This window comes from Spea bombifrons, chromosome 5 (assembly GCF_027358695.1).
Source record: "Spea bombifrons isolate aSpeBom1 chromosome 5, aSpeBom1.2.pri, whole genome shotgun sequence".
Taxonomy (NCBI): Eukaryota; Metazoa; Chordata; class Amphibia; order Anura; family Pelobatidae; genus Spea; species Spea bombifrons.
Window position 1 is genome coordinate 60,062,566 of NC_071091.1, and position 19,940 is coordinate 60,082,505.

Below are 19,940 nucleotides of genomic sequence, written 5' to 3' on the forward strand. Positions count from 1 at the left end.
GCATGTGTTCCTCTGTGAACTTCAAATTATGTATAGAGATTAACCAAATGGTTAAATTGGAGCTGGAATGTTCCAAACAGAATATATTTTGTAATAAAAATGTTTCTAAATTCCATAAGATGCCAAAGGGAATAAAATCAAATTTGGTTTACCCAGTTTATATTGTGTAATGAAACATGATCATCTTGACCCAAAAAATCTTTCTTTCCAAATAGTGATAATTATGCCTGTTTATAAAAACCTACGACCTGGGGCTTGTGTGTTTCATGGAATCGTATTACCTTTGCAAGATACAGGCAGATTTTGTGTGCCTTTTTATGCCTCTTTTTTTAAAGTTCACTCAGAGAAGTCAGGTTAATTTCCATAGCTGTTTTCAACTGATATTTGCATTATCCTATTACAAAGAGATAATCATACTCTAACTGCAATATGCCATTATATGCAGGTGTACTTTTTATTGCCAAAACCTTTGTGACATACAGGATAAAGAATAAAATACCGGTACATCAAGACAGCCGATGGCAAATATATGTAGATTGGTATAGAGGACAAGAGTGATGACAATTTATTTAGCAAAGTGTACAAGGGAAGCATGACTAAGTTAAAGTTTGTGTTTGGTGGTTAAACATTTAAAACTGCTGTTCCACTTGAGGTACTTATTACTTATTATTAATTAATATAAATTATTAAGCATCATGTAAAGGGAAGAAAAAACATTTCTGCCTTTTTATTTTTCTCGTAAGTGTACCCGGTCGTTCTTTCAAAGCCCAGTTGACCTACTGCAATTAAACCATAAAAAACACACAAGAAATGAGTCCTAGTGTGTAAACAAAATATATAGTTCTGTGAGCTACAGAAATATGTATACACTAATATAACCTTTTTTTGCCATAAAGATTGCTGATTTGTGTTTGTGTCGTTTCATGTTTGATATTTTGTGATCTAGTGCAATAAATGTTATGTGATCATCACTTAAGAGCACGATGTGGAGTGTGTATTCCATAAAAAAGGCACCCGCTAGTAATAATGCCACTTAGTATTTTTGCTTGTGTTGTTGTTTTACAGGGGTGACTAAAGTGGACTATGGGGATATAGCAATGCGAACAGCCCTGAGGCATAAGCTTCAATGCAAACCATTTTCTTGGTACTTGGAAAACGTATATCCTGATTCCCAGATACCACGCCATTATTTCTCTTTGGGAGAGGTAAGACATGATTAGAGGTTTTTTTCTTACTGTTAACTAACAAACTACACGTTTTTTTAAATTTCCGTAATATTAGCCTCTTGTGTTATCTTAAGTAGGCCGTTCTAAGAAAGCTTCGTTTTAATAGAAGAGCGTTATCTCCCTTAAATACTTGTATAGGTATTTCTTAACATTTTAATGTTCCCACTCTTACTGAATTATTATTTAGTAGACTTTGTGCACATGGACTAAACTATCCAGACAAATTTTTTGTTTAGTTTTGGTCCATTTGTTTTTGGACGACAAATATTGTTTTCCACCCTTTCGGTTCGGATGAAGTTCGGAGGGCTTTTTTCTTTTATCGAAAAAAAACTAAATGTGAATGAAAATGTGGAAGTTTTCTGCTTCTTTTTCGGTTTAGTAGTGGTCCTTCTTCATTTTATGACATTTTCACAAATTAACAAAATTGGCAAACTTCATTAAAATGTGTACAAATCCAAATGTATTTAGATGCTAACAGTTTTAAGGGGTTTGCTACAATCATTGAGAAATGTTGTGAGTACTTGGTCAGTGTTTGATCCCCTAATGCCAGAATCCATGATTCCGAATTTCTCTGTACCCAAGGCATTAGCTATATTTTCACTTAAACTACATGGTTTACATTATCGTAGTATATGAATCTGTCCTACTTTATTATTTAATATTGATGTATGTTATTAGCAGAGCTACCTTTTCCCATTTAGCTGCTATAAACCCTTTTAATTTATTGAAGAGATGCCATGATTATCATTTAAATTCCAAAGATAATGAGAAAGCTTAGGTGTTTATCTTGACATGATTTAAACAATCCTAATATTATCATGGGTAGGCCTGTGTTTTTACACTTGCACCTACAGTATATATGGGGGGTCCATTTAACATTTCTAGACAGTCCATAAATAAATCTGGACAGGCTTAATGTGGTTCCAGAGCCTGTTTTCAATAATTGTGATTACTTTGGCCTTTTATGTATTTTGGCAGACTCATAACTTAGGGTCTCCATAAAAACAAATGGAGAGACAGTTTCAGAAAGTTTCACCGATCACTTGACACCTGCTGACAGCTGGAGCTGCTGTTATCACTTTAACAGTTTAATGCATGTGTCGTTTGAGTGTTACCTTGTAACCAACAGTGAGCTTTCAAATGTCCTGTGTATGCCTTTGGCATGTTTAGACAGCTCAAGATCCTTTGTTACAGGAGATGGGTTCAACTTAATGTATGTCCGATAATGCAGTGAGTGTGAGGTACTCCTCTCCAGCCAGTTCCTGGCTCGCACAAGATTTCCAGGCGGCTAACGACAATTTTCACAAATTAAGAAATGGATATTCAAACACTTATTATGTACTTTGATACACATTTGTGTTTTGTAATCCTGTTACAGACAGTAGGCAGTCCCTTTTAAACATTGTTTTATTGGATCCTTAAATGTTTAAATTGATTTTTATCAAAGATCTGCTACATCAATTCAAGCCGGGAACCTTAGTTTGATGTTACTTGGTTTTAATTATAGGTTGTCACTTACTGCACTTTCTGGCATGGAACGTAGGAAAATGTACAGCCTGCTGCACAGCATCTAGTTTTAATTGTTTCATTTTATTAAACTTTAGTTGCTTGATGTTTTTTTCTATAACCGAAAGCCCCTAGAGTTGTAATTATCCCGCATTTTTCTCTTCCGATAGGTAATGTTAGAGATGCCTTAGGTTATTCCCTGCACAGCTTTGTTATGATAATTACGGCAGGCAGATCTTATGTTTTTCTTTATGTTCAAAGAGAATGTTGTCTATTGACTATTTTGTATAGTTTAGTATTTGAATAGTTATTTGCATGTGCCTGATAATGTTATGGGGTGTGGAGGTGTCTGGGTGTCTGGGTATGTTAAGCTTAGCCTCTGGGTGTGTTTGTATCATTGTGTGTGAGTGTATGTTTTAGTGTGCATGGGTGTTTGTGTTAGCATGAGTGTCTGGATGCAAGTTTCTAGGTGTGTTGGTGTGTGTTAGTATCTGTGTGTATTAGTGCGAATGTGTGGATGTAATGAGTTTCTAGGTGTTTGTTAGTGTGGGTGTCTGTGTGTTAGTAGATATGTCTGGGTTTGTGTAGAAGTATGTGTCCGTGTGAGAGTCTGTGTACATATGTGTAGTTGGTGCGCTTCCCAAGGTCAGACTCTGCATCCACCACTGGCAGGGAATCACTTTAATTTCTGCGTCTGCCCAGAAATCTTTGCATTTTTCCCAAGTTGCATTAATGTTATCCTGATGTTGTGTGATACATTAGTTGCATGAAAGGATGAAAATATGCTGGTAACGTCCAATAGAAACTGCTCCAAGATTAGATGTAAGGGACTGTGGAGAGGGATGACTTGCTGTCTGTGGATGGGTATCTTGAGGGTTATGGAGAGGTGACTTGGGAGTTATGAAGGCTGTGGAGGGTGACATTTATTTGATTGCAAAGCAGAAGTGAGTGTGTATATGGGTAAAGGATAGTTTGTGTATACTGTATGCGTGTGTGTGTATATGTATGGGTATTTTTTAGAAACACAAGTACCAGCACCACATTTACAAAAATAAAAAGCACTGAAAGTTTCCAAATTTAAGTAACCATGAATTGAGTACGCTGAAGATTTACAAAAGCCAACTTGGTCTTTGAAATATTTTTAAAGGAATTGTGTGTATGTTCATTTTTCATTATGCAGGACAGAGGTGCATAGAAATACTCACTCAGTTTGCCATGACAGGTGCTACCCACTACTGAATTTAACACTTCTGTAACAAATTTTAGGATTAGAGATCGAATTCCCAGAACCACGGAATGCTCAAGCCCTACCCATAAATAAATCTTTAATCAAGTAAAATTTTCCTTGTTCATACTTTTCGTCGGGAACACTTATCATGTGACACAAAAGCAGGCACTGACAGGTTGTTGCAATAGAAATGTTTCCTAAATGTTTGTGTGATTAAGTGTGCCTTAGTTGGCAAGAATAAAACAATAGATCTGCTAAGCTTTATTTGTTTATCATACTCGAAAGCTCAATTAATGCAGTAATTTATTAAGCTGTCATTTTACATCATGCCTTCTCTGACAAATTAAGCCTAGTCCATTACATATCATCCTTATATAAATTTAATACTTCCCCCATTGTTTGTCTAGTGCAGTCAGACATGTTTTATTTAAAGAGAGGCTTGCACCAAATTTGTTTGTTGTTTTTTTCCTTCCTGCAATTATATCTGTCTTATAATGGTACATATATAGGTCTCTGAGTGTGCCCTGTTTTTCCCTTTTATAGATTAGAAATGTCGAGACAAATCAATGCTTGGATAATATGGCCAGGAAAGAAAATGAAAAGGTTGGAATTTTCAATTGCCATGGAATGGGAGGAAACCAGGTAATGTAGCTTTTCTGTACTTAAGCACAGCATGCCCGATGGTTCAATGCTATAAATACTAACGATCTGGTGTATGGATTTCTCTTTAACAACTTTACTGTGCAGTGACTAAATAACACTTTCTAGATTTTCTAGATTTTTGGAGATCTGACATTTCCTTCTTGATTTCAATCCATGCCTACAGTGTGATGACAGGGATGTCTAGATCAGATTGTTTCTGGGTAATGTTAAATGTAGTGTAACTTGAGTCGGTGGTTCCCAATACAGTCATCGAGGTGCGCTAACAGGGCAGGATTTAGTAATTACCACATTCGGTTGCAATAGGGCAATTCATCAAGCATGGATTTTTATTGTGCCTCGATGACTGGACCCACTGATTTAACTGTGGGAATATAATAAAACTACTTCCCCAAAAATGACATATGACATATGGCATATTACAACATAATAGTTACAATGTTGGGTTTTATATGTTATTTACCCAGAAAATTTTTTCCAAAATTAGAAAATCAACATTTGACCTCATTGTGTGTTGATGGCATTGCTTGAGATAGTACATCATTTAAGATGTAAAAATGTTTGTTAGTGTGTGTATGTACTGTATATATACATCTATATGTGTGTGTGTGTGTGTTATATACACACACGGATTATATACATGCAATGTCTTTCTTTGTGTAATGTGGTCTATTTCACTCTCATTTTGTTTTGTGTTAAGGTATTCTCATACACTGCTAGCAAAGAGATCCGAACAGACGATTTATGTTTAGATGTGTCGAAGCTTAATGGCCCAGTCATAATGCTTAAGTGCCACCATTTAAGAGGCAATCAGCTGTGGGAGTACGACCAAGTGGTAGGTATTTTTTTTCTTTTTTTTATTTGTGTACAGGAATCGCTACTTCACTGGCGTCCTTCATTCAGGGGAATGAGTGTTTTGCCCTCATAAAAACAGCTTGTCGAGTTACCTTGGGGGCTCTTGCACGCCTTCTGTAAGATAGCACAGCCAGGTGTACTGTGCCTGCATGCACCATCACACTCTAAGTTAACCAAAGCCATATTGGAGATCATAGTTCACAGTCACCAATACCGACATGAATAACATGCATGCTGTTTTTGTAATCCAGTTTTCAAAAGCAAAATATTAATTTTGAAACAGGGCAATTAATTACTTTTTTCCCCTTGTAGGCAAATGGCTTTATAATAGTTCATTGTGAAGATGTTTACTGCCATAGTGGGTTAAGTCATATAATCATACATATAATGTGCAAAAGAAAAAAATCTCCAGTTCTAGTCACCCTTTATTTGATATTTTTTTTAAAAAAAAAATATGGCTAGGAAACAATTATTGATATTGGGGGGAATATACATTATAGACACTTACAAAAAGTTATTTAAACGTTACTCGAGTAACCACTCATTGTAAAATGGTCATGATCTTAAGTCTGATTGCATGAGAAATTCAGTAGAATGTAAATTGATTTAACATGTCGAATGGAGAAGCTACTATTTATGAGCTGGTAATGTTTCTTGTATTTCTATCATTTAAGGAATCTTATCATTCTGTACCATATCAAAACAGAGTTCACTGAATGAACCTAATTATTCAAAAGAGCGCATTTACTGCACCAGCAGTTGGCAGAGATCAGCACAGAGCTCATCTGTACCTAGTCTGTATCATCTACTGTCACCACAATGCCCTATAGTGGCCTGGTGCCAATGGAAATGAATCAAAAGTTGGTTCCTTTTTTTTATTAAAAGAAGTTGTTTCTGTAAGAAAGCAAAAGCATTCCTTACTGAACGTTAAGTATGTCTTTGTTGTAGTTGGAAAGATGCTTTGTACTCAACACATATTGAAGTGTATTAGCCTCTTATTATACACCAGCTTTGGTTACTGTTGAGACGGAGTCAAGACGAGGGTCAGAAAATGATCCACGTGACATCAGTGGCAGTCTAAAAGACTTGCTGCCGGCTGTTTCAGATAACTGCGTCTGATTCAGCGAAGCGTCGGTCACAGAGGTGTGTGATGCTGTGAAGATAAAAGAAATGTCATCCCTATTGCTGTGCTTTGCAAATATGTTTTTCTGCAGTAATTTTGCACATAAATATATTTTTTTACATTAATCAATCCCCAAGTGAAAACAAATATTTGGAGCTTAAATATTCAGAAACGGGTTCTGGAATAGCACTTTCCTTCCTGTGTGAGCTGTCTTGGCATGTGCACGATTAGGACTGCTATAATTGGATATATGAATGAGAGAAAAGTGACGTGAAAACGTTTGGGTACATTAGATGTGCGCAGGCATATTATCCTACTTTTTGCCTTATTTTAGGAACCCAATATTGATTTAGCACTTGTGTATCATACAGTCCTATGGGTTTAAACTAGTTTACTACTTATTATCCTCCCAATCCAATTATGAGAGAGATGCGTGAACAGCCTCTTAAAAGTTTGTTAGGCGCTCACTTGTCTGTACTTGTTATTATAAAGTGTATAGCTATGTAAGCCTGCATGAGCTACAGTCTGTTAGGGGACCACATGCATGAAGCACATTGAGAATATTGTGTAGAACAGCTGAACGAACTTGAATTGTATTAAAAATAAGTAACAATAGGCTACAGCATGCTGCGATATGATAATGCTTCAAACCAGGCACCGGCAACCACTTTGGCTTGAAAGAGTTGCTGTTGTTCCTGAATGTCTTTGTAATAAGCTTTCTGCCATGTCGAAGCCAGAAGGGAGAGGTGACATCAGGCTGGTTTCCCGTTCAAGCTCCAGTAGGGCACTCATTCCAAGTATTTTATTATTTAAATAGTTCCTGAAATAGTAACCGCATGCATTTGAATTTAATATGTTGAAGTGTATTTTCAGCCAAGCTGATACAATGCAGCAGGGATCACTGTGTCTTAATCATCAAAGTCATGCTGAAAATGAAAAATGGTTTAGCAAGAATGTCTATTTTAGGCGATGGAAGCTAGGATTTGCTGTGTTTGTCTGCATAATGGCAGCTACTACATTTCCCAGTGGATCTTGATAAAATGGCCATTTCTAATTACTATTTCTCTCAATAATCACAGTTTCCAAAAACTCTGCCTGCCAGAGAATATGTTGACTGTTTTCTTGAATTACAGAGATAATTCTAGCAATATAAAACATCAATAATAGCAACACAGTATTTTTGAATTCAGGGTCCATATAACTGCTTGCCATTAAATATGATATACAGTATCTGATATGTGTCGCATGGGTTTGTGTGGGACTATGTACTGGTGGCAGTGCTTCTGATTGCTCATCAGCATAAGGACTGTTTTCTCGTAATTGTTTTTTTTTTTTTTTCTTTTAGTACCAACAAGTATTTGTTGAGAAAAGTCTTATTCATAACTAGCATTTGTTTAAAGCTCCCCAGAAGTCAACATGCTTTAATGGCAGTATTAATAAATTATTGAGTGATGTCTAGTGCAAAAGCTTTAATTTTTTTTTAAGGATTATCCCTTTTTTACCCTCTTAACCCCTTCAGGACCGGGATTTTGATACTAACGTGTCGCTAAAGGACCAGAGCCGTTTTTGTGTTTTTGCCATGTCTTTCTTCAACTGTAATTTCTCTCTTATCAATTGGTGCACCCACACAAATCATATATTGTTTTTTTCAGCACAAGTAGGGCTTTCATTTGAAACCATATTAAGCTGGGTAGTACATTGTTTTGTTTGAAATAAACTGGAAAAAGTGGGGAAAAAATGAAAAAAATTTTCATTTTTTTACAGTTTTGTATACATACAAATTGTACACACATTGAACCAATGGGAAAAAATTATCCCAAATATATTCATTAAGTTGTCCTGATTTGGAAACCACCCAACATGGCCAGGATTTTTATCTATTTTGACCAGTATAAGGCAAATATTGCAAGGCATGCATTACGTTTTTGAAATGTAATTTTTTTCAAATTTGGCATGGTAGTCTAATAACTGCAATAGTTGTCACAGATACTGATTATCCCCCCAAAATTATATGTTTATGAACAGTAGATAAGTCAAGGTGTACAACTAGGGTCATTTTGACACTTTTCAAACAGGGATTTTATCGCCAATTGCTGCCAAATTTTGAGGTATTTTTATATTTTTTTGTTTTTTTTTGCATATGTTGCAATGTTGCTTTAGATTTTATATTATATTTTGTATAGAATATGTGCAACTGCAGAAAAAAACACCAAATTGTGTTCACCAACATCCCCCGGTTCCAACAAGGCCTCACATGCATGGTTCATGCATTTTTTGAGGAAGCTATGAGGGCAACACTGGAACATGTGCATTTTAGTTTTCAAATTTGGAATTTTCAGAAATTGGTTTCCTGGGCCCATATCCCATTTGGGACATTTTGGAAGCCCCCCACTGTAAATTACCCCATAAAAGTATATATTTATGAACAGTAGACGAGTCAAGGTGTTCAACTAGGGTAGTTTTGACAGTTTTCAGCCAGCCATTTCTTCACTGATGTCTGCCAAACTTCACAGGGAAATTATTTTATTGCATTTTTAACGCATACATTTCAATGTTGCACTGAATTTCTTGCACAGCATAAGTGCAAGAGTGGAAGAAAACACCACATTTTGTTCACCAACATCCCATGATTCCAACAAGGCCTCACATGCATGGTTCATGCATTTTTTGAGGAAGCTATGAGGGCAAAACTGGAACATGTGCATTTACATTTTTTAAAATATTTTTTTTTTATCAGATTACTTGTAAGTGACAGGTTTAGGCCGCTGACATCAATCAGGGAGACCGATCAATAATCAGCGACTTAAAATGTCACCGACAAGTGATCAGGTAATAATTATGATTTTTTTATTTATTAATAATTTGTGTTTTTTCATAATTAACCTAGATGACCCCTCTCTCTAGATGACCCCTCTCTCCCCTCAAGGGAGGGGGTGGGGGGGCTGGTCTCCACACTCATGTGGAGACCAAAGAACCCTGTCTCCCTGTCCCTGAAGCTGCCTCTGGCAGCTGGGACACAATCTCCAATAGACTGGAGATTGTAGGGGAGGAGTCTCTCTGATCAGTCCTACAGGACTGATCAGAGGACTTCTGGGGGGTCGTTTTTGCTGTTGCTGGTCTGCCTGGGCTTCCAGGCAGACCACCAGCAGCAGAGCCCCCTACAAAACGGCAATTAACCCCTTCAATGCCGCGATCGCGGCATTGAAGGGGTTAACGCTGCACTGACGCTCTCATGGAGCGATCAGGCAGCAGGGGGGTGTTGGATCAGGTCCCCACACTTGTGTGGGGACCCATTCAACACCCCCCCATTCCCTGAAGCTGCCTGTGGCAGCTGAAACCGCGATTGCAGATTTTTCTGCAATCGCTGTTTCTGCCTACAAAATCACTCCGTGGGAGTGATCGTAGGCTTGGGGGCGGGTTTAGACAGGCTGTGCTGTCTGCCCAGGAGTCCTGGGCAGACAGCAGCAGCAGCGCCCCCACGATCACCGCGATTGTGGTGATGTGGGGGCGTTTTTTGGAGGAGACGTACCTGGTACGTCCCGGTCTACCGGTGACTGTTAACCAGGAAGTACCAGGTACGTACCGGTACGGAAGGGGTTAAAAGAGGTTAGATGTTTAAGTACGCACCCGCAATAATTTGGGCCAGTCCCAGCTTCAGGGCTCATATGATTGTAGTTATACAGTAGCAATAGTTAAGATGCAACTCTTTATGCTACAAAATTAATTTCTATCCCCCTGCTTCAACATACACTATATGGACAAAAGTATTGGGTCACCTGACCATTACACCAACAGAGACTTTTATGACATTGCACTACAAACTACATAGACATTAATATGTAGTTGCCAACCCTAACAGCTTCTACTCTTCTATGAAGGCTTTCCACAAGATGGGAACATTAAGGCATTGTGGACAATGCTAGGCTTCCTACTTTGTGGAAGCGGTTTAGAAAAAGGCCTTTTCTATTCCAACATGACTGTGCCCCGGTGCACAAAGCAAGGTCCATAAAGACATGGTTGGAGGAGTTTGGTGTGGAAGAACTTGACTGACCCGCACAGAGCAGTGACCTCAACCCCATCAAACATCTTCACTGTGTGTGGAGATTGCACTCCACTGTGTATGGAGATTGCACTCCACTGTACTGAGCGAAAAGGCAGGAATTCCCACAGAAATACTCCGAAATATTGTGGAAAGCCTTCCCATAAGAGTAGAAACGGTTATAGCTGTTATCCACCTACATATACAAGTCCCTGTTGGTGTAATGGTCAGTTGTCCCAATACTTTTGTCCTTATAGTATATTTCAAGACAAAAGTCTAAACTGGTCATTCTACAGTAATAGGTCTGTGAGGTCAGCTTAAGTGATGCAAGTTGTAAAATATTAACCATATGTCCTTTACATTCAATGTGAATACTGTAACTTGAACAAGCGTTAGTTAACCCTTCATTTTTCATGTTGGCTAACTGCATTTTGTTCTGCTCCTTAAAGAAGACAAGGCTGTGTGATAAATAATATACAGTTATGACCACTTAGGTCCCTTGTAATTTCACTCACATACATTGGTGTCCTCTTGTAAAGTAGCTGTTTTGTTTCTTTGTTTGGGCAGTGGTACACACAGATAAACAAAACTCTCTTTCCTAATTTTCATTTCAGGTTTTTTTCTTGCCAAAATGTGATAACTAACACAACTTTAATATGTCCGCTTTAATTATGAAGGTGGTGTGTTGCTGCCAAGTTATGTCAGGCTGAGTGCTAGCATGGCACATTGCCCAACTCTGTGATATACTGTAGTGCCTGCCGAGCAGCACCTTTTTACAAATGTGAACAGATGCTTTCAACATTTTTTTCTTTCATTCTGGCTCAATCAAAATGTATAGTGTATCCAGATTAATTTTTTTAAAGGTGCAGACTCCCATTTATATACAAAATCATTCCATTTGTGGATGCCAAGTAGATTAAATTTGCCTAATTCAGCTCTCCATCCATTTTGGTATAGGCTTATTATGACATTGTTCAGCTCCGTGACCTTATCATCCCTAGTTTTATTGACTACCTAGACCAATCCCAGACATGTGGTGAGTGGAGCATGTAGTCCAGGTACTTAACCTCCTCCGGCCATGTTCAAGCTGTCGGCATACAGAACATCTTCATGTTATCATTCTACTAAGCAAACGTTCTCAAATCACAACTCTGAAAGTGCTGCACCCCTTGTGTGACTACAGTAACTAGTCCCTTGTAGGGTTTTATGGCAGGGCAGGACATCTGGCACCCTTGAAGTCTGGCCAGGTTTCCACTTAACATTTATGGTAGGATGTGGACTAAGAAAAAGCTCTATTGTTTCTTCTTCAGGCAAGATGCCTTGTTAACCCTTAAACATGTATTTTGCATGGCATTGCGTACAAACTTGAAGGGGACTAAGGCTACAACAACTAATCGATAAAATCGATAATAATAATGAAAATTGTTGCCAACGAATTTCATTATCGATTTAGTTGAATCGATTAGTTGAATGCTCTGAAAAATACCCCTCGTTTTATAATCAGTTTCATTCAGTGTCACAGAAGTTACTACTTACCAGTCCCTCCCTGCAGTCACTTACAATTGGCCCCGCCCCTTTTTATCCCATCGCCGACTGGCCCCACCCATTTCCTATAGCGTCCACAACTCCACATGGCTCAGCAACTAATCTAACTGTGAGTGTAACGTTAATCCTGTATTTATTTATGAAAGTATTGTCGGTGTAAAGTGAACAAGTCTATGAATCTATGAGGGCACTATGGCATATCTGGGGGGGTATAAGGCATATAGGGTATTTAAGACATATGTGGGGAGGGCAGTGTGGCATATCTGGGGGTATGTGACATCTGGGACTTAGTGTGGCAAGCCTGGGATCAGATGTGCATAACCAGGGGGGCAGGTTGGGAAATAAAAACAAGAAATGCATTGTTTTTAACATCCAGTTATTTTAAATAAATGAAAAGTTTACATTTATTTTTTTATCCGATTAATCGAAAAAAATAATCGGCAGTGGCAGCCCTAAAGGGGACCTCAGGGTCTGATACAAACATATAAGAAACATATGCTAAAACTAAAAGTGTAAGGAAGATGATAACTTTGAAACAATTTTATGAGTCTCGTAAGATTAAGATCAGTTTACATTTCCTCCCAATATAAAATTGCTTTTCTTGAACTATCATTGACAAAGAGGTGACCAACAAATTGCTTGTTTGTGTCACTCTTTTATGATGATTACACCATAAAATTTACATATTTCAATACCTGCTTCCAATACCAAACTTTAGTAGATAGAATATAAAAAAAATGTAAAAATAACACTGCTTTTTGGATCTTATACAAATATTAAGGTAGCATTTTACAAAATATCAAAACATGCTCAATTGTCCTTTAGGACTTAGAGAAAAACTGACGTGCAACACAATAATATTTTTATCTGGATATTCTATATAACACAACTAAGTCTGAATTGAATCTGATCTCCTTAATTGTTATAGTTTGTTTGTGTTCTCTTATGATCAGTTATAAGGATTAGTAGCTGGCTGTTCCAGTTCAGTAGGAGACTTAATTATTGATAAAATTGACACTATACATGTTCTTACAGCTAGTGTTCATATGATCATTTATAGATATAGTGGGGTGTAATGTATAAAAATGTATATCAAAATTTTAAATCTGCACAAAACATAAATTGAATTGTAAAAATGTATTGGAAAGTTGCAAAAGTAGGGTAAACATTATCATCATGGCAAATGGAGATGCTCGTGCTGGTTTTGTCACTTTGACCAATATCCCCTATAGTTAAGTAATTCTCAATGCAGAAGTCTTTCTTTTGGGAGCATTGGCAGGAGAGTTGTGGTTTCAACTCACTCATAAGAGCTACTACAGGCAGAACTTGGCTGGTCCTGTATAATGCATATTTAAATTAAGATTTCTTGAAAGTCTCCTCGTACATTGATGGAGAATCTTGCCAGCATTTGTCCTATATAACGGATGGTAAAATGAAGGAGCGGGGGGGGCACTCCCCCTTTAGCAAATAGCATTTGAGTATCTGGCAAAACTCACAAGTTAGTAGTAAAACATTAATTTTACTTTAGACAAGGTTGGCAAGTTTCCCACAGTACAGATTTCTATTGCCTTTTAGGAGGCACTGTAGCCAAATTAAATCAACAAAGAAGTAATTACTTATGCATGTAATGATTTTTAAATTTTGACCAGAGATGGATTTTTGTTAATGAGAAAATAAGCGGCCTGTCTAAATGCTTTTCAAAGCCGCCTAACCTTTTGTTTTTTTGTTCTGACTTATGAGGATGGTATAGAGCTGGTCTGGGTAGTGTGCAGTGTGTACTTTCATCACATAAAAAAAGTGGTTGAGAACAGTAGTGAAAATTACCGTATTTCCTCGAAAATAAGACAAAGTATTTTTCAGAGCAGTCAGAGGTAGTGTTACAATCGGACCCTTAGTCGAACTATAACGCTAAGATCCCATGCAACGCTACAGGGTAGCTGGATCCTCCTCTCTGGCAGCTGGTGAACAGCAGCTGCTGCCAGCACTTCCTCTGGGGCTTCTATGACTGAGCGCCTGCGTGACATGACCTTTTGGTTCTCCACCATAGAAACCCCAGTGTAAGTGCCGGGCAAAAGTGGAGGTTTATGCAAGGCTATAAATAAAACCCTTCCCCTCAGGGTTACCTTCAGCGAATAACAAACCTGTGTAGAAACAGTTGAATGGAAAAATTAATTTATTAAACAAACAAAAAGAACATCAAAATATCTAACAAATAGAAAATGAAAGGAAGGACTAAGTTTGTCACCAGGGATAAGCAGGCAAAAGGAGCTCTCGATAAGTAGAACTAACTGCAACCCCTAGTGACCCCACACAAGTAGAATGAGCTTCTAGTACCTGTTGGGGGGGTTTTCTTAGCCACCGAGTAAGCAGTTTGGATGGACAAGATGATAAATCTAGCAATGGTACATTTAGAAACACTCCTACCTTTGTTGACTCCAGAAAAGGCCACAGACACAAAGATTTTCTGAACTTCTTTTTTATCTCCAGATAGATAGACATTCCTTCCAATCTAAGTTATGCATGGATTGTTGTTCCTTGGACTTTGGTGAAGGGAAACATTGTGGGAAGAACAAAATACTGTTCTCTGTGCTTGTGGACGTTAGGAGCAATTTCTGGTGGGAGGATAAGACAAAGGACAATGTTTGGTGTTCACTAATCCTTTTTGCTGGTGGCAAATAGGCCACTTTCAATGACTGGGGACTGTCAACGCCTCAAGTGAAAGAAAATTAAGTCTCTGAAGAAGAAATTAAGATCCCAGGGGACCATCTTCACCACTGGGTGAGGTCTAATCTGGACAATGACTTTAAAAAACATGTCTAAACATTAGAAAATAAGCCAGTTCCAAATCTGGATAACTGAAATTTAACCTTATAGTTCTGCAATCAAAGCCTTCCTGCTAAAAGTCCAGAAGGACAAGAAGATGCAGCACATCCTTTCAGTTTATACCAGCAACAGAACTTTTTTCAAGGTCTTCAAATATGTAAGGGAGGTCACACAATGCTGAGAAGAAGAGTGGCTGCAGGTGAAAACCTTTTCCTGAGTTGGGATGGAATGCGGGTCCTTTACAAAGCTGATCTTCCCGCACTGGCAGCCTTAGAGGAGCTTTGGAGCTGGATTACTGTTGCTTGTTCCCTTCTGATTTTCTGAATAATCCTGGAGATGAGAGGGAAGGAAGGAAAACTATATGCACGCTGTATATTCAGTTTTTGAGAGAAAGCCGCTAACTGTTGGTGTCACAAAGAAGGGTAACGAGCCACCACCAAGACTTTATATCTGGGCATTTTAGGTTACCCCAAACAAACCAGAATTACAGTATAAAAGAAATTGCCTTAATAATGAGATTTAATTAACCCCTTTGTAATGTATTCTACCTGAACTTTCTTCAGAGCAGTGCTGTTACACAAATATATGACATACAGAAATAAAGGGTACAAACTGGCCAAACAGCCCGTAGAATAAAAACAGGTGAATGGGAGAACAGAAGAAATCCCTACAATCTCCACACTCACATTCCTCTATTCTTGTGAATATCTGGACATCAACTATGTTGAGTTTAATTGCTTTCAAAGTAGGCATTATCATAACTAATTACAGGAACACATCTCACAGGGCATGTTTGATATCCACCAAACAGATACAAACAGGTATTCTAAGTATATATTGAACCTTGTAACAATACATATACATATTCTCCACATTTCATGTTATGCTGCTGTCTCCTAGATTACCTACGTAAGAGGCACAGTACATTTTATGACACACGGTTCTGGTGGTGATATCCACTCTTTTGATTTATGGCCTAGGACTGGTAGCAACCCTTTAATGCCTGATGATTAAAGAATATACTGTATGCTCCTGGATCAAGGACTATATAAAAATATACATACTGGGCTTCACCCTTGAGTATAGAGTGTGGAGGCCATCATATCTATTTTGGGCATATCCCATCTTTGCAAGGTTAGGCGAAAATATTGTGGTGAGGTGACCATTCCCCCTGGATGTAGAGATTTTCTGCTTAGAAAATCTGCCTGGCGTTTCTGGATTCCACTGATGTGAACAGCGGACAGTGAAACAGAATGCACTTCTGTCCATATACATATGCCCAACGAGATTCAATGAAAAAGGGGATTTATCATACCACCCTGCTTATTGATATAGGCCACAATTCGTGCCAGCTAGATACGTCAGCCTAAGGAGGATAGCCAATGACCAATTATCAACTTTCCCTGAAGATGACTCCATTAGCAGACCGAGAAAAGTGTTCTGACGTGAGTGTAGGAAATGGAAGTCTTAATCATAGACTGAGACTTTGTTCTCCTTGTAGTGGGTGAACTCTGGATATATGCTGTTCTTTTAATGGACACTTTATATCCAGAGATGCTACTGTAATTCTGCCTCCATTTTGTTTTTGCCTCCAATTTTTATCCCATGTAGTTCTTTCAAGCAGAGATTCTAGCTCCTCACCGAACAAGACGTTGCCATGAAATAGGTTATTAAGAAGTCTATTCTTAGATGCTTTTTCAACAGCCCAAGCTTTGAACCACAGGGGCCCTCTGACAGCCACAGAGAAAGCAGAGGCTCTAGCAGTCATACGACTAGATTCAGTAGAGGCATCAAACAGAAAGCTTACCGCCAGCTTCACCGCAGCTATATTTTTCAAAAGATCTTCCCTTGAAGCTATATGTACTCTGAGATAGCCAAGCCTTCACCGCTCTGCAAACCGAAGCTATATCTGACCTAAAAGCTGAAGCTTCAAAAGATTAAAGCCTTGGGGTATTCCATGGCTCAGTTAGCTCTTTATCAAATGGGAAGAGACGTCTGCACAGGTTGATTCCCTTTTCCGGGATGATTTCATTCTTGTTAAATAATGTTGGATAAGACATGTTGAAATGGAAAGGAGGAATGTTACTTTGCAAATACAGAAAAAAGGGAATGTATTTTCTTTGGCTTACCATCCTCCCCTAAATGCATGACTGATCTAACTACAGAAATCAAGGTATCCACCTCTTGTACTGGAAGAAGTTGTTAGTCACCAATTTCACCTTTGCCATAGGAGATGTCTCGATCCAGATAATCAAATTCAAAATCAGAGGCTAGAGGAGCTTGATGTATCATAAAAGCCCGGCCAGGAGTGAGGCAGAAGAGCAAGAGTAATCCACTGCAGTGAAGACAGACTGTTGCTTAAAATGTTCTTTAACCAGAAGGGGAGTTCCCTTCCCCAAAGGGTTTGAAATCTGCAGCTGTTCTTAAACAAGGAGACAATTCTCTTCTTGAATGCTGAAGTGCCTTCTGACACCCTGGACACTGGGCATATTTGGTTTTCATAATTTTTAATGCTTATCCTCAAGAGAAGGAGCCTTAGCATTGTTATACCTAAAGTATGCATAAATCACATACACAGCATAACATAAAAAAGGGCAGATAACCAGAGATAGTATGTTCTAAATTAATTCAGCAGGGTGCTACATCACTAGCATAGAGCTTACCCTGACCAGAGCTGATGGGTTAATGGTACGCCAAAAACAGGCATAAAAAACTGAAGGTAACCCTGAGGGGAGGGGTTTTATTCTGTCCTGCTCGATCTTAGGGAAATGCGTCTTTAAAGCGCTAACAATATTTGTAATGTAAGATTTTACTGTAATTGTAGTGAAGAAGTCCATAGGAACATATAACATTTTTGATCTGCTCTGAGAACAAACTACATATGAGACTGCCTTTGCTCATCCTGTACTATGGACATTGCTCATTTTGTTAAGTTTAAAAAGGTGCTTTTCTTTTTTTTTGTGTTAGTGTCCTTCTAAAGGGAAATATCTCTACTCAGGAAGTTAATCTTCATAATTCTTCTTCTTCTCCTGCAGTAATAGAATGTATAACTCTTCTGCAATGAATTAACCTGTCAGTTGTCTAGTGTAATAACATTCTGAAGGAGGAAGGGTTTATCATAAAAACATTTGCCACTTTAGTTCATTTCCAATTATCATAACAATATTTGTAATAGCTGTGAAGTATTGAGTTTATTGTTGACTACGTTTTGGCTATGGATGCAAAAGGCCTGGAAATCTATATATTAGAATTTGTTGTTGTTGTTTTTTTTTTTTTTGCAATGATTATTTAACATTTTTGGAAAACCTGCATTTATTATTGTTTCTTCTTTGTTTTAGAAACTAACTTTGGTTCATGTGAATAGCAACCAATGTCTTGACAAAGCTGCAGAAGAGGACAGTCAAGTGCCCAGCATCAAAGACTGCAACGGCAGCCGATCTCAGCAGTGGCTCCTGCGCAACGTCACTCTGCCTGAAAGCTTTTAAAAGAATCACCGTTGACAAGTACATGGTGAATGAATACATAAAAAAAACAAGATTAAAAAAAATTTGACTGCGCTACCTCTGCACACGTGACTTGCACATCCTTGGGGATCAAGAAAAATAAATGCTTTGCACCTGTAAGATTGGGGGGCGCACATATCAGCTCAGACTACCTTGTGGTTTTTCAGTAGCTGTGTAAGAGCCCTCCTCTATGAGGATGTGAAATGGCATACTTTGTATCATAAATGTGCACATTGAAGTTTACAAGAAACAGTCTCCCTCATCAAGAAGTCTTGTTAGAGAACATTTGAAGGCGATGCAAAACCGTTAACATGGAGCCTTGGGAGAGATGCATATCCATACAGTCTGTGTGAACATAAGTACCCTCTTTTGGACATGTTTTGTTAGGGAAGGTAGATTCGAGGCAAAGCAGGTTCTCTGCTGATGATTTCGTCCACAACCATCTTTGTTCCAAGACCAGGATGTCCAGATAAGAAACTGGAGCAGTGATGCAGATTTGCGCAAATATTTCCTGAGTGAAAAAACAGGGTTTAAAAAGGAGTTTAAAATCACATATATCAAAAGTACAATTTGTTATAGCGAAATATCAGATTTATATGTAGATTTTATACCTCTGGTGGGAAAATAAACTGAAGAAAAGAAAAAAATCTCCTTTCAGTTGTGTCATAGCGAGAATAGAGTATATTTTTCATGATGGTAATGATGTTGATTTTTAAAAGCAAAGAAAAATTGAAATGACAAATTTCGTTATTTTTTTTAATCATTCTTCTTTGGGGTGATAAGTAAATTTACATTGTGATGTATGTTCATATTCCACACAAGGAAGAGGCTTGATTGTTAAGTGGCAACATCTGCCAGTGCCACACCTAGCCCTTTCTGGAATTAGTGAAGAATAAATGAAGCGTTGAAATCACGTTTCCAACTGCAGTTAAATGGGACTGATAATTTGTGGTGCCCAAAATACATACTACTGTACTTACCTTTTTTTTTTTTTTTATAAAGCAATAAATTTAGTTTGTCCTTGCCAATGAAATTCTTGTCTTTTAAAATGAGAAATACACATTTTTTTCATTATTTTATTATTATTTGTTCAAAGACATCTTGCTGATTTGCTGGCAAAATCATATTTTGTTAAATGTCAATACTTAACTCTACTTTGCATAATGCGTTTAGAGCAGTTCTGTTGAAAAGATGCTTGCTTTCTACAGTTTTTAATATTTGTGTATGTATAGATCTTTCTCTCCCTTTGAGTGTATACACATACTTTCTCATAGTTAAGATATTTGCACTATTTTTCCATACCTAGATCATTGTACAAATGAAGCCTGACTTATAGATCAAAGTATGAAGGCATGTTGTTTGCAATACAGACTGTTCTCCTCTAGTGCCTATGTGTAAAGTACATTATTTTTCATTTAACCCTGTCATATTA

At 37.8% G+C, this 19,940-nt stretch overlaps 1 protein-coding gene across 1 annotated transcript in view; it reads left to right on the forward strand.

The window, feature by feature from the left end:
• GALNT1 (polypeptide N-acetylgalactosaminyltransferase 1) overlaps window positions 1-19,541 on the forward strand; it is an 88,965-nt gene extending 69,424 nt beyond the window's left edge. The window contains exons 9-12 of the mRNA XM_053468269.1: window positions 1,066-1,205; window positions 4,504-4,602; window positions 5,321-5,455; window positions 18,344-19,541. Of these exons, the coding sequence (XP_053324244.1) occupies window positions 1,066-1,205; window positions 4,504-4,602; window positions 5,321-5,455; window positions 18,344-18,490 (521 nt within the window). The 3' untranslated portion in view covers window positions 18,491-19,541. The remainder of the gene's footprint in view (window positions 1-1,065; window positions 1,206-4,503; window positions 4,603-5,320; window positions 5,456-18,343) is intronic.
• The last annotated feature ends 399 nt before the right edge of the window (window positions 19,542-19,940 follow it).